The sequence below is a fragment of the Heptranchias perlo genome, chromosome 7 (genome assembly GCF_035084215.1).
Source record: "Heptranchias perlo isolate sHepPer1 chromosome 7, sHepPer1.hap1, whole genome shotgun sequence".
NCBI classification, from domain to species: domain Eukaryota; kingdom Metazoa; phylum Chordata; class Chondrichthyes; order Hexanchiformes; family Hexanchidae; genus Heptranchias; species Heptranchias perlo.
In genome coordinates this window covers 59436078-59450534 of record NC_090331.1, presented here as the reverse complement: position 1 = coordinate 59450534, position 14457 = coordinate 59436078, and the positions used below count along the sequence as shown (strand labels likewise).

Genomic DNA, 14457 nt, shown 5'->3' with positions numbered 1-14457 from the left:
CCTCCTCCCTTCCTACTGTCCAGGGTCCCAAACACTCCTTCCAGGTGAAACAGCGATTCAGTTACACTTATTTCAATTTAGTATACAGTATTCGCTGCTCACAATGCGGTTTCCTCTACATTGGGTTGACCAAACGCAGACTGGGTGATCGCTTTGCTGAACACCTCCGCTCTGTTCACAAGCATGACACTGATCTGCTGGTCGCTTGCCATTTTAATTCCCCGTCCCACTCACACTCCGACCTCTTTGTCTCGGCCTCTTGCACCGTTTTGATGAAGTTCAATGTAAGCTCGAGGAACAGCATCTCATCTTCTGTTTAGGCACTTTACAACCTTCCGGACTCAACACTGATTTCAATAATTTCAGATCATAACCACTGCTCCTATTTTTCAGTCAGCCAGTGCTGGTAATGGTTCTGCTGCTGCCATTTACAGCTACTCCTGACCAATCTTATGTTTCTTAACCTGTCCCATTACCACCCTCCTTGCCTTGCACCATCATCCCTTTTGTCATTTAATCGCTCTTGCCCTCTACCCTATCACAGACCTTCCCTTTTGTTCTTTCCTCTCCTCCCCTCTTTCTCTAACTCTGTACTTGCTTAAGAACTTGAATTCTTTTAACGACTTCCAGTTCTGACGAAATTTCTTCGACCTGAAATGTTAACTCTGCTTCTTTCTCCACAGATGCTGCCTGACTTGCTGAGCTTCTCCAGCATTTTCTGTTTTTATTTCAAAATATGGATGGTGCTTTATTTATTACTATTCTAAATGAGTCCTTGAAAAATAATAGTACTGTACATCCTTCATTGAATTTTTCCACTTTTCATAAATATGACTTAAAATCCAGTGGGTTGGGGACAAAAGAGGAACCTCCCATCCCCAAATTGGAAATGCTATTTCTCATTTTTCCACAATGGAACTATGCCATCTTTCTGTTTCCTGTGATGCCATCAGTAGCGTTGTTCACACTCAAGCTGCTCACTCTAACATGAAATCTAATTTCCAAGACTACCATGTTCCTTGTTGACCCATGAACCAAAATGTAATTTATTAATAAAATTTACATGAATCATGAATTAATACATAAATGTACAAAGTCATTCGCCTGAAGAAGGCAGAAGTCTTCTATTAGTTTTAGTTCTTTATAAACTTCGAAATGTTCAAGTCGAAAACCGCCCATGAAGAGCAAGTTTTTACATTTTCTTGGGCCTAATCTCTCTGTTGAATGTACATTTCTGATTCTGCAAGCCAGGCAAAAGGATCACAGGGCATGGTTGATGGCCATCTTTACAAATACCAGGTTCTAGACTTTTCTTTAGACCTTTGTAATTAAAGAGTTTTGAAATATGGTCTTCAAATTCCTGTCACACTTCAGAAAGTGAGGATGGATATTTGGCCTGCTGGAAGCCTTATAATGGAGGAATGGCTGCAAACATTTTGTTTTATTATTTGTTATTAGAACGTGGTGGATATTGATAAGGCCACATTTAGTACCCATCGACAGTTACCCCGAGAAGGTGCTGGTGGGCCTTCTATCTCACACATAACTGAGTACTACAGCAATCACCTTCTTGACACCCTACAGGACAGCATAGCTCAATAACAGGTGGCCACAAGACATTTGATTCTACCCGTAGGTTTGGTGAACAAACTAGAATTAAAATCCAGGTGGTCTGACTATATTCCAGATTTAGGCTCAGTTCTATTCTTGACAGATAACTCCAAAAGGGTGAAGTGTGTACAGAAACGGAGTAAGACAAGGTCCCCAATCCTTTAGGAGGGTGTTCCAGAAATTGGCAGTAGTACAGGAGATAAAAGTATCTCTACTGGCTAATACCTGCCAGGAACTTAGAACATTGTATTGCACCTGATCAGAGGTAGGATTCACCCCTCCCCTTATGAGTGAACAAGTAAGTGATAAGCATATTATTTTGAATATACATCCAGTGTTCCTAATTATTTGAGGGAAATTATAATCCACATGCACTAGATTTCTGTTATCCATGGTATGTTGGGGATTGGGGTATGTCAAAAGTAATTTAACTTTGTTACTGTTTGTGGCCATCACTGGAATTTTTGAATTTCTCACTAGGGTGGCGATTAAGTGTAATGGAAATATTAATTAACTGCATGTGATTTTTCAGGGGAGGTTTTGGAAGGAATTTAGGTATGGTTTATGTTAGAAATCATATATGAACTTGGAATAGAGTGGGTTTGATGGGCCAAATTACCTTTTTTCACTCGACACTTTGCATTAGGGTTAGGGTTCAGTAATTGTAAATTATCAAATATTAAAATATTTTCTTCTTTTGGGGCATGAGGGCATAAAGAATGTTATTAGCATATAGAAGGTAGCACTAATAAGTTTTGCAAATTATTGTTAAAATTAGTACTGTTTTAGCAGGTTTTTTTTTCCAAATGTAAAAGAATGGTCACAGACAACGTCCATATGTAGTCATAGATTGCTGGTATTTAGTAAAAACTACTTTTGGAAACCAAGCATGTACTTAAATTGGCTAGCTTAGCAGGGGTTGGGAATCTGAGTGTAGATTCAATGCCCTTGACATCAAGGCAGCATTTGACCGAGTGTGGCGCCAAGGAGCCCCAGTAAAATTGAAATCAATGGGAATCAGGGGGAAAACTCTCCAGTGGCTGGAGTCATACCTAGCACAAAGGAAGATAGTAGTGGTTGTTGGAGGCCAATCATCTCAGCCCCAGGACATTGCTGCAGGAGTTCCTCAGGGCAGTGTCCTAGGCCCAACCATCTTCAGCTGCTTCATCAATGACCCTTCCCTCCATCATAAGGTCAGATATGGGGATGTCCGTTGATGATTGCAGTGTTCAGTTCCATTCGCAACTCCTCAGATAACAAAGCAGACCGTGCCCGCATGCAGCAAGACCTGGACAACATCCAGGCTTGGGCTGATAAGTGGCAAGTAACATTTGCGCCAGACAAGTGTCAGGCAATGACCATCTCCAACAAGAGAGAATCCAACCACCTCCCCTTGGACATTCAATGGCATTACCATCGCCAAAACTCCCACTATCAATATCCTGGGGGTCACCATCAACCAGAAACTTAACTGGACCAGCCACATAAATACTGTGACTACAAGAGCAGGTCACAAACTGGGTATTCTGCAGCAAGTGACTCACCTCCTGACTCCCCGAAGCCTTTCCAGCATCTCCAAGCACAAGTCAGGAGTGTGATGGAATACTCTCCACTTGCCTGGATGAGTGCAGCTCCAACAACACTCAAGAAGCTCGACACCATCCAGGACAAACAGCCTGCTTGATTGGCACCCCATCCACCACCCTAAACATTCATTCCCTCCACCACCTCCGCACAGTGGCTGCAGTGCATACCATCCACAGGATGCACTGCAGCAACTCGCCAAGGCTTCTTCGACAGCACCTCCCAAACCCACGACCTCTACCACCTAGAAGGACTAGGGCAGCAGGCACATGGGAACACCACCATCTGCACATTCCCCTCCAAGTCACACACCATCCCGACTTGGGGATTGCCGTTCCTTCATCATCACTGGGTCAAAATCCTGGAACTCCCTACCTAACAGCACTGTGGGAGAACCTTCACCACACGGACTGCAGCGGTTCAAGAAAGTGGCTCACCACCACCTTCTCAAGGGCAATTAGGGATGGGCAATAAATGCTGGCCTTGCCAGCGACGCCCATATCCCATGAATGAATTTTTTAAAAATTCAGATGGGACAGAATCAGAACTGGAGATCGAAGGCAGAAAATTAGTAACTGACTTAGGAAGGCAGAGGAAACAAAGGTTAGAAAGTACACAGCAAGGGAGCTTGGCAGTGCTTAAAGGTATATACCTCATGCAAGGAGTATAGTGAATAAAGCAAATGAGCTGAGGGCACAGATAGACACGTGGCAGTACGATAGCTTAGCTATTACAGAAACATGGCTTAAAGAGGAGCAGGAATGGCAGCTCAACGTTCCTGGTTACAGGGTTTTCAGACGAGATAGAGAAGGGGATAAAAAAGGAGGGGGTTGCAATTTTGGTTAAAGAAACAATTACAGCTGTGAGGAGGGATGACATCTTTGACAGATCATCAAATGAGGCCATATGGGTTGAGCTAAGGAACAAAAAAGCGGCAGTCACACTACTGGGAGTGTACTACAGACCCCCAAACAGTCAGCGGGAGATAGAAGAGCAAATATGTAGGCAAATTTCTGAGAAGTGCAAAAACAATAGGGCAGTAATAGTAGGGGATTTCAACTACCCTAATATTAACTGGGACATAAACAGTGTGAAGGGTATAGAGGACGCAAAATTCTTAAATTGCATTCAGGAGAATTTTTTTAGTCAGTACATAGCAAGCCAAACAAGAGAGGGGGCAGTTCTGGATTTAGTTTTAGGAAATGAGGCTGAGCAGATGGAAGGAGTATCAGTGGGAGAGCATTTTAGTGGAAGTGATCATAATTCAGTTAGTTTTAGCGTAGTTATGAAAAAGGATAAAGATAGAACAGGAGTTAAAGTTCTCAACTGGGGAAAGACCAATTTTACTAAGCTAAGAAGCGATTTAGCAAAAGTGGACTAGAAACAGCTTCCTGAAGGTAAATCAATGTTGGAGCAGTGGGAGGCATTCAAGGGGAAGATTCAAGGGGTGCAAAGTAAACATGTTCCAACAAGAAAAAGGGTGGGGCTGCCAAATCTAGAGCCCCTTGGATTAGGGTTAGGGTTAGGCACACAGGGTAAGATAAGGCAGAAAAGGAAAGCTTATGTCAAACACCGAGAACTCAATACTACAGAAAGCCTAGAGGAGTATAAAAAGTGCAGGGGTGAAATTAAAAGAGCAAAGAGAGGGCATGAAAAAATATTGGCAAGTAAAATCAAGGAAAACCCAAAGATATTTTATAAATACATTAAGAGCAAGAGGATAACTAAGGAAAGAGTACAGCCTATTAGAAATCAAAAAGGTAACCTATGCATGGAGGCGGAAGATGTTGGTATGGTTCTTAATGAATACTTTGCGTCAGTCTTTACAAAAGAGAGGAACGATGCAGACATTGTAGTTAAGGAGGAGTGTGAAATTTTGGATGGGATAAACTTAGTGAGAGAGGAAGTATTAAGGGGATTACATCTTTGAAAGTAGATAAATCACCAGGGCTGGATGAAATGTTCCCCAGGCTGTTTAAAAGAAGCAAGGGTGGAAATAGCGGAGGCTCTGACCATCATTTTCCAGTCCTCACTGGATACAGGCGAGGTGCCGGAGGATTGGAGGACTGCTAACATTGTACCATTGTTTAAAAAGGGAGCGAGGGATAGACCAAGTAATTACAGGCCAGTCAGTCTAACCTCGGTGGTGGGAAAATTATTGGAACGAATTCTGAGGGACAGGATAAACTGTTACTTAGAAAGGCACGGAGTAATCAAGGACAGTCAGCGTGGATTTGTTAAGGGGAGGTCGTGTCTGACTAACTTGATTGAATTTTTTGAGGAGGTTAACAAGGAGGACCGATGAGGGTAGTGCATTTGATGTAGTCTACATGGATTTTAAGCAAGGCTTTTGACAAGGTCCCACATGGCAGACTGGTCAAAGAAGTAGAAGCCCATGGGATCCAAGGGAGAGTGGCAAGTTGGATCCAAAATTGGCTCAATGGCAGGGATCAAAGGGTAATGGTTGACGGGTGTTTTTGTGACTGGAAGGCTGTTTCCAGTGGGGTTCCGCAGGGCTCAGTACTAGGTCCCTTGCTTTTTGTGATATATATTAATGATTTGGACTTAAATGTGGGGGCAAGATTAAGAAGTTTGCAGATGATACAAAAATTGGCCGTGTGACTGATAGTGCGGAGGAATGGTGTAGACTGCAGGAAGATATCAATGGACTGGTTAGATGGGCAGAAAAGTAGCAAATGGAATTCAATCCAGAGAAGTGTGAGGTAATGTATTTGAGGAGGGCAAACAAGGCAAAGGAGTACACAATAAGTGGGAGAATACTGAAAGGTGTAGAGGAAGTGAGGGGCCTTGGAGTACATGTCCACAGATCTCTGAAGGTAGCAGGACAGGTAGATAAGGTGGTTAAGATGGCATATGGAATACTTTCCTTTATTAGCTGAGGCACAGAATATAAGAGCAGGGAGGTTATGCTGTACTGTCTAAAACACTGGTTAGGCCAGGGCGTGAGTATTGAGTGTTCTGGTTACCACATTACAGGTAGGATGTAATTGCACTAGAGAGGGTACAGAGGAGATTGACGAGGATGTTGCCAGGACTGGAGTATTTTAGTTATGAGGAAAGATTGGATAGGCTGGTATAGTTCTCTTTGGAATAGAGGAGGTTGAGGTGTACAAAATTATGAGGGGCCTGGATAAAGTGGATAGAAAGGACTTATTTCCCTTAGCAGAGAGGTCAATAACCAGGGGGCATAGATTTAAAGTGATTAGTAGAAGGATTAGAGGGGAGCTGAGGAAAATTTTTTTCACCCAGAAGGTGGTAGAGGTCTGGAACTCACTGCCTGAAAGGATGGTAGAGGCAGAAACCCTCAACTCATTTAAAAAGTACCTGGATCTGCACCTGAAGTGCCGTGACCTACAAGGCTACGGACCAAGTGCTGGAAAGTGGGATTAGGCTGGGTGGCTCATTTTCGGCAGGCACAGACACAATGGGCCGAATGGCCTCCTTCAGTGTCGTAAATTTTCTATGATTTCTATGATTCCATGATTGAATGACGATAAAGGTAATGCAGAGATAAGGCTTGCTATACTATGGTCTTACCTGTAACTACTTCTTACAGACAATCTACTCTGTATTTACCTTGTACTACCAACCCCCCTAACACCCCGCTCCAATTTGGACCAGTACACCAGTTACAAGTACGCTTTAGATATGAGCTTATTTTCTATATTTAAAATATATTTCAAGAAAGAGCTTACTGGTGCAAAAAAATCCACAAGCCAAGGTTCTTTTTCTTTCGTTGGAAAATTCTTCGGACTAAGTGTGATAACAGGTGCATTGATGCTCTCTCTGGCAAAGGACACAATGTCGTACAGAACCTTCTTACCTTTTAGAATAAAATGCATCATGAAATAGTGTTTATCATATGAATGCAATAACATTCTATAAAACAATTACAATTTTCATATTCAGTCTTGAGAGAGGACAGTCTGGGCAGAGTACTTCTTTGTAGAAGATGTAAATGCTACACGACATGAAAAGAAAGAACTTCTTTTCAAGTCCTCAGGACATCCCAAAGTGCGACACAGCCAATGAATTACTTTTGAAGTGTAGTCACTGTTATTCTGTAGGCAAACGCAGCAGCCAATTTGCACCCAGCAGGATTCCACAAACAGCAATGAGATAAATGACCAATCTTTTTTGGTGGTATTGGTTAACAAATAAATGTTGGCCAGGATACCGAGCGAACTCTTCAAGTCACCTTCAAACAGTGCCATAGGATCTTTTCCATCCACCTGAAAGGGCACTCGGGGCCGCGGTTAAACATCTGATCCGAAAGACGGCATCTCTACAGCACGGCACTCCTTCAGTACTGCAATGAAGTGTCAGCCTGCATTATGTGCTCAAGTCCTGGACTGGGGCTTCAACCCACAACCTCCTGATATAGAGGCGAGTGTACTACCACTGAGCCAAGCTGGCACAATGCAGACCAACAAAAGGCACATTTCCTGTTGCCTATCCCAGAAATGATCTTTTACAAGTAAACTGGCCAGAACAAGAATAACTCATAGATAAAGGACAGCCAAGATGTTAAGGACATTTTGTTTTCATAGCTGCCAAGGTAACATGAGAACAGAGTCCTTACCATGATGTATTTCAAAGGCACGTGTTCCACTGCCTTTGAATATCACAATGCAAGGCTGGTGGAAATAGAGGTTTTTGCAGACGCGTGATCCTACATGGCAGTCAAAAGTTCCAACCTAAAAAAACACTACCATTAGTGTTGAGAAAGTATTCATTTTACTGTCATTTCACAATTTTAGGAATATTACTTGAATTTTGCTGGTGTCACTTTAACAAATCATATAAATCTCCAGCTTACATATAATTAAAAAATTATGTATTAACAGAAATTTTAGGCTTTTAATTATATTGCCTTTTGGACAAGGAAGCAGACAAAAATATGGCTGTGGCAACATCAACTCCACAAACAAGCAGGGAAGTTAAGTAACCCTAACTTCCCCCTCCCAACACCAATGTTCTCCCCACTTGAAGGTGTTGACTCCTTGCTAGGGTATGATTCACCAGGCGATGACAGTCATCTGGTATCTTGGTTCTTACATGCACTTCCAGTAGGGATCACTAGATATAATCACAAATGCGATTCCTGGCATTTTATCCCTCCTCAACCCATGGCCACTGAGGACCAACGTAATGCCACAACTGTAGCCCAGCTGAATTCAGTTAATTCTGCAAATACCAGGGATTGAACTTGGGTTTGGGAGCTGTACAGAAGATAGTTTACTGGATAAACCTAATAAGCCATTAAGGGAATGTTCAATCTTCCTAACTTTAGACAATTACTACTGAACATCTCAGCTATAGAAGCCAGTTGTTTGGAAGCTCTGGAAAGTCACAGGGAAGGGTGTTGCTCTTCCACTTCCATCCCCTCCCCCACCTCTTTGCCTTCAGAGAATGCCAGAAAAGGCTAGTGGAAGGCTAGAAACACCCTGCAGCATGACTGACCTGGGCAGTCTGAATAAAGGCCTGCTGTTAGCCCTTTTTCCCCCCCACTTGATGGAACAGCAATTTCCTAGAAGTCCTTGCTGCAAGTGTTTTCAAGGACAACATGAGAAGCGCATCATTGAAATAGGCAAGGGCCAGATCATAACCTTGCTGCAACTCATCAAGATCCATGTCATGCAAGAGTTTTTTTTCATTTCTCCCAGATTCGACACCAACTCCAGGACTTCTTAAAAAAAGAAACCCAGCATCTCCCCTTAGCTCAGAGCTCCATGCAGAATCATCTCCTTACCCTAATCCATCATGACAAAAAAAAACACAGCCTGTGTAGCTCATTGGCAGTAAGATCTGTCTCATACAGTGAAGGAATTGGAAAGAGGCATGGAGGCTGATTCCCATGACCTTTGCATGCAGCAGATGAAAAATCCTTCAATGAACATCCAAACTGCAAATCTGATAGTAGGTTACAGAGGCTACTGAAACCATAAATGGCCTTGCCATCTCCACCACCCCCCCCCCTTCAAAACTGACCTCATGCATACTTAGCCTACTTCCAATGGGCAAAAGGTTTATTCAGATTTTGCTTCTATCAGCAAAAAAATGTATTCTTCAGATATGGCACAATGTGACACCTCTCACAAGAAACATGTGTACTAAGTACACATCAATCTGAGTGATACACAAGCTGTTCATGGGGTGTGGTCTTCCCTTTGCAGTCCTGCTCCAGAACCCTATCCTACAGCCCAGTAGGATGAGATCCTGGGATCAGCACACCAGGGAAATACCAGTTCCCCACTGCCCAAATTAACACCCCCAGAGAATTTATTTGGTCACAAACCTCAATGACACCTAGCAGACCATTGATCCCCTTTCTGTTTGCCTTAAGCTCCCCTGTACTAAGAAACAACCCTAGCCTCATCAACCTTCAATAATGTAGCACTACCAAAATGTATAGAAAAATGCAAGATTCTCAATGTATTCATGTACTATATAATGTGCTTTATGCAGTCCAGTACAAACAAAATCAGAGTAAATAAGTCTATAAAAACATTTCACTGCAACATACTTTTAGGGTGAAAACAAATAGGGAGCTGCATTAAAGAAAGTGAATACTGTGCCCATTTGTAAAACGGTGCAATATGATTATCCTTAGATAACTGAATTTAAACATATCCTTTTCTTATTTCATTCTTCAGATATAAGCTTGTACAGCGAGTGCTGGCAATCTTTTAATTTCATTCAACATCACAACTGAGCTTGATCCTGTCCTCAGCCCATGCAGGGGTCACATAAAATGACTAGGTATGAGAACGAGTACTAATTTTATCCTCCCAAACCCAGGAGTACTGAGGCCATGCTAGCTAGAATCAAAAAACTCACCACAGATCAGGGATTGAACCTGGGACCTCATTGGTTTGTATAGCTCAGTTATTCATTGCCGTAACAGCATTGACATCAGAAAAGCAGTTTAATCATGCGTTTAATAACTATTTAACAGACTTAAGCAGCTGTACCTGGATATTGTCACTTTGTAGAAGAACCGTACTCTTTTTAAACTCATAATCACCAGGCTCTGTTCTGTCACCAAATTTAAAGAAAACCAGCCAGCGATGGTGTGCTAACTTGCTCTGGAAAAAGAAGAGCATGAAGTTGCTTTTGTTCTTTCTTTGCTACGATGAGTACATTTCTGTTCCATTATTATTCCAATTTTCGTTTGGTCATACCTGGAATGAATGTTCAGTGAGCTTCTCCAGGTCTGGTAAATACTGCATTACATCAACATAAATTTCTCTAGCATCCAGGCTATTTAGAAACTGTGGAAAAATTAACATATATGTTTAAAAAATTTTTTAAAATAGGCTGCAGAGGAGTTGTAAAAAGACAATTTACATAGGACATGACATGTAAGACAAAAATAATTGTCCCTATCCGTTAGGGACTTCTTCATTCTTCAAATGATATACACCATAGAAGTATAACCTAGATTAACAGATTCTGAAGAAACCACATGCTGAGCACACACATGAAAATGTTGTCACGACTTTGCAAATAGGTGGTGCTGCATGCAGTGAACTATTCCTGCACCATCTGCATCCTTCTGTCATCTCAAATCATCCACACATACCGTGTGAGCGTACCGAAATAATACAAATTTAGGAGGGCACTCTCTGTATAGGAGTCATAATTCCAGCTATCAGGACCATTCTGTCAAAGGGGTTGTGATGCAGTTAAGTCTGGACAATTACCTTTGGTAAATATGTAATGATTGCTTCAAGTTGTAACTTTGCATATGCTATCAATTGAAACTCAACTTGGAGATGCCCAGGAAGCATGTGTGAAAAAAGCCTCAACCTGCCACTGGGCTTCTTCACTATAAGATGGTAACAGAGTAGAATCCCTTGACAGTGTATAATCCACTCAACTATCTGCTTGGTCGTCAATTCTTAGTTACTGGTTTGTCTTGGGTACTTGCACCACAGCAAATGAATAACTGTTGAGCCTGCCAAGACTACTCTGTGCAAGAGACATTAGGCTCTAAATTGGGCCGCGTAGCGCCCGTTGTGTAGGCACTACGTGGACTCCTAAGGACCCAAAATTGCGTCTGGAATGCGTGCGCACACTTCTAGCATGACATGCGCCAGATGCCATCTTGGTAAAGGCATTTGCGCATGCGCAGATAATGAACCCTGGCAGCATGTAAAGTAGGGAGAATATGCGTTAGATCAGTGTGCAACGCTGATTTAAAGGGACAGATGCGATTTTGGAACTCAACGCTCCAGCCAATGCATTGTTTTAACCTCGCACAGCTGAACAAGTCTTAAACAGCATGGAGGAACTCCCCCCCGCACCCCCCCAACCCACCAGCGCTATTTAAAGGGATCATGCAGGAGTTACAAATTAGTTGCTGGATTATTGCTTCTGGCTGCTGATGCATTTGTAACTGTTTTTGGAGGTCTCCTGTACTCTAGGACTAGGGGAAACAGCCTAAAAGTTAGAGCCAGGACTTGAAGAAGTGAAGTTAGGAAAAGCTTCCACATGCAAAGGGAGGTAGAAGTTTGGAATGCTGTTCCACAAATGTCAATTGTTAATTTTAAATCTGAACTTGATAGATTTTAGTTAACCAAAAGTATTAAAGGATATGGGCTAAGGCGGGTATATAGAGTTAGGTCACAGATCAACCATGATCTCAATGAATGGCAGAACAGGCACGAGGGGCTAAATGGCCTACTCCTGTTCCTTTCTTTCTATGTTCCTATAATAAAGTTTCAATATTCTACAGGGAGTGGGCTGGCTAGCTGACAGGCAATAGCAAGGGCACTGGCAGAGTGACAGGAATGTTATCATCCTGAGAGAGGACAGCAGGTTCATGTTTCATGGAGCCACTGCCACTTGCTGCCTCTTGTTATGTGCTACCTTCCCCTTCAAGAAAGCGGGACGTGTGTTGGTGAATGTCCTGGTGATGTGGCTGTCATAGTTGACTAACTGCCAGTGTGTGTGACCGGTGAGTTGTGGGTGTGCGGCTTGCAACAGTGGTAATGTGTGAGGGTGAAAGGAAGCATCTGATGCGGCTAGTGGTGCAGTTGATAGGAGGTGCCACTTGACAGTTGACCTCACTCACCTTCACCACTCACATCAAAGCATTGAACTTCTTCCTGCACTGCATCCATGTTCGTGGTGCTACGCGCTTAGCATTGACCTCGTCCCCTACTGCCTTGGGAGCATATGTCTGGAGAGCCTCTTGTCCCCCCTGCAGATATAGGATGCCCTTCCTTCTGTCCACCTCTTGCACCAAGGCTTCTAGTGAATCACCAAATGGTGCACGCTCTCTCGCAAGTCCTGCACAAACTAAGATCGGTAGATTGGTGGGGTCTGACATGCAGATTGGAGGGTGTGGGATTTAGTAGTGCGCAACCTTTATTCAATGTTTTAAAATAATTCAACAGTTTGTAAACATAGGGACGGGACCCACATCTGTGTTTTACGTGTGCGATGTCCAATCTCTGCTCACTCCGTGCGGACCCATATCTTATATTTTGCAAATGTCAGAGTCCCACAAACGTTGAGCAGCTCAGTTGTTGCTCATTAAAAATTCCAGAGGTCCCATCATCACCATGTTGCACTATATTGCAGCACAGATTCACTTCCCAATTGACTTCCACCTTCCTGCAGCCACCCTGCACCTCCCCTTTAAGAAGTGCAGGCTGCCTTTAAGTGGTGCTAGCCACTCGTAATATCTGGGCCTCCTGCTGGTGAGCAGCCACTCAACAATGATGCTGGCTGGATGGATGCAGCAATCGGGTAAATCACCAGGCAGCAACGAATGTTGTGTTGCCTGCATCTCAATGACCGGGCGCGGGTTAATCGCGCACCGCGAGCCCCTGCACCTGGTTTTGGGGATCATCCAATTTAACCCCCATTGTATATTAAATCTCTGAACAGCTACACTGTGGAAATGACATTCCAGTTGAAACTTGTGCCACACATTAAAAAGAAAGGGATAATTTCTTAACACAAATTAAAGCAGGAAGTGCACTATCCCGCCACATCCTTCTTGATCTTTCTGCAGCCTTTGACATGGTTGACCATACCATCCTCCTCCAACACCTCTCTTTCATTGTCCAAATAAGTGGGACTGCCCTTGTATGTTCCACCCTATCCAGTCGTAGTCAGAGAATCTCTTGCAATGGCTTCTCTTCCCGTCCCCACACCGTTACGTTTTTTACTCCAAGGATCTATCCATGACCCCATCCTATTTCTTTTCTACAAGCTGCCCCCTCGGCGACATCATGACATCAGGTACCACATGTACGCCGATGACACCTAACTCCACCTCACCACCACCTCTCTCGACCCCTCCACTGCCTCGGTGTTATTATGATGTGTTATCAGACTGCTTGTCCTTCATCTAGTCCTGGATGAGCCACAATTTCCTCCAATTAAACATTGGGAAGACCAAAGCCATCATCTTCGGCCCCCGCCACAAACTCTGTTCCCTCGACACTGATTCCATCCCTCTCTCTGCTACTGTCTCAGGTTGATTCTGGAGGACCACTTTCTCTTCAACCAATTACATCCCAGAATGAGCAAGCAATTAGATCTCCGAATCATCTGTGCTTTTTCATTTCAGATGCAAAAACTGACCAATCACATTCGAACAAAACAATTTTCTTCAAAATATATCTGCCAAGACAGTTCCTTATCTATCCTTCTAAATACCACTAAAAGTTAAACTTATAATAAACACACAAAAACAAAGCAATAACTCAGAAAAGTTTACACCACCAGGGTTTATGAACACCCTTGACCTCAAATACACCCACCCTGCTGGAACTTCACCCCAAAGAGGAGAATTCCCCACCCCATATAGTCCCTTTCAACTTAGAAAAAGAAATGTCCCAAGCATCAAGCCAAAGAGAGGGATTACAAAGCTCTTCCAAAGAGCCGGCACGGGCTCGATGAGCCAAATGGCCTCCTTCTGTGCTGAAAACATTCTGTGATTCCATGATTATGAGGGGAGACCAAAGAGGTGGGTTTTAAAGAGGGATGTAAAGAAGGGGCGGGAGGTGAAGTGGTTTGAGGAAGGAACTCTAGAGAGTAGGACCCAGGTAACTAAGAACAGCTGCCAAAAGGTATAGCAAAGGAAGCGGGGATGCACAAGATCAGAGGAACAGAAAGTTTGGAGTGGTTGTAAGGCAGGATAAGGGTGCAGAGATAGGATGAGGCAAGGCCATGGAGGGACCTAAAAATAAGGACAAGAAGTTTGAGACATTGGCAAGAACG

At 43.2% G+C, this 14457-nt stretch overlaps 1 protein-coding gene across 2 annotated transcripts in view; it reads right to left on the bottom strand.

The window, feature by feature from the left end:
- Positions 1–14457, bottom strand: part of dnajc10 (DnaJ (Hsp40) homolog, subfamily C, member 10) — a 77601-nt gene that overhangs the window by 30562 nt on the left and 32582 nt on the right. The window contains exons 11-14 of one of the 2 annotated variants that reach the window (XM_067987681.1): positions 10401–10490; positions 10191–10304; positions 7799–7913; positions 6912–7039 (exon numbers count right to left, since the gene is read on the bottom strand). In XM_067987681.1, coding sequence (XP_067843782.1) covers positions 6912–7039; positions 7799–7913; positions 10191–10304; positions 10401–10490 — 447 coding nt within the window. The remainder of the gene's footprint in view (positions 1–6911; positions 7040–7798; positions 7914–10190; positions 10305–10400; positions 10491–14457) is intronic. The other variant, XM_067987682.1, reaches the window with a different exon arrangement.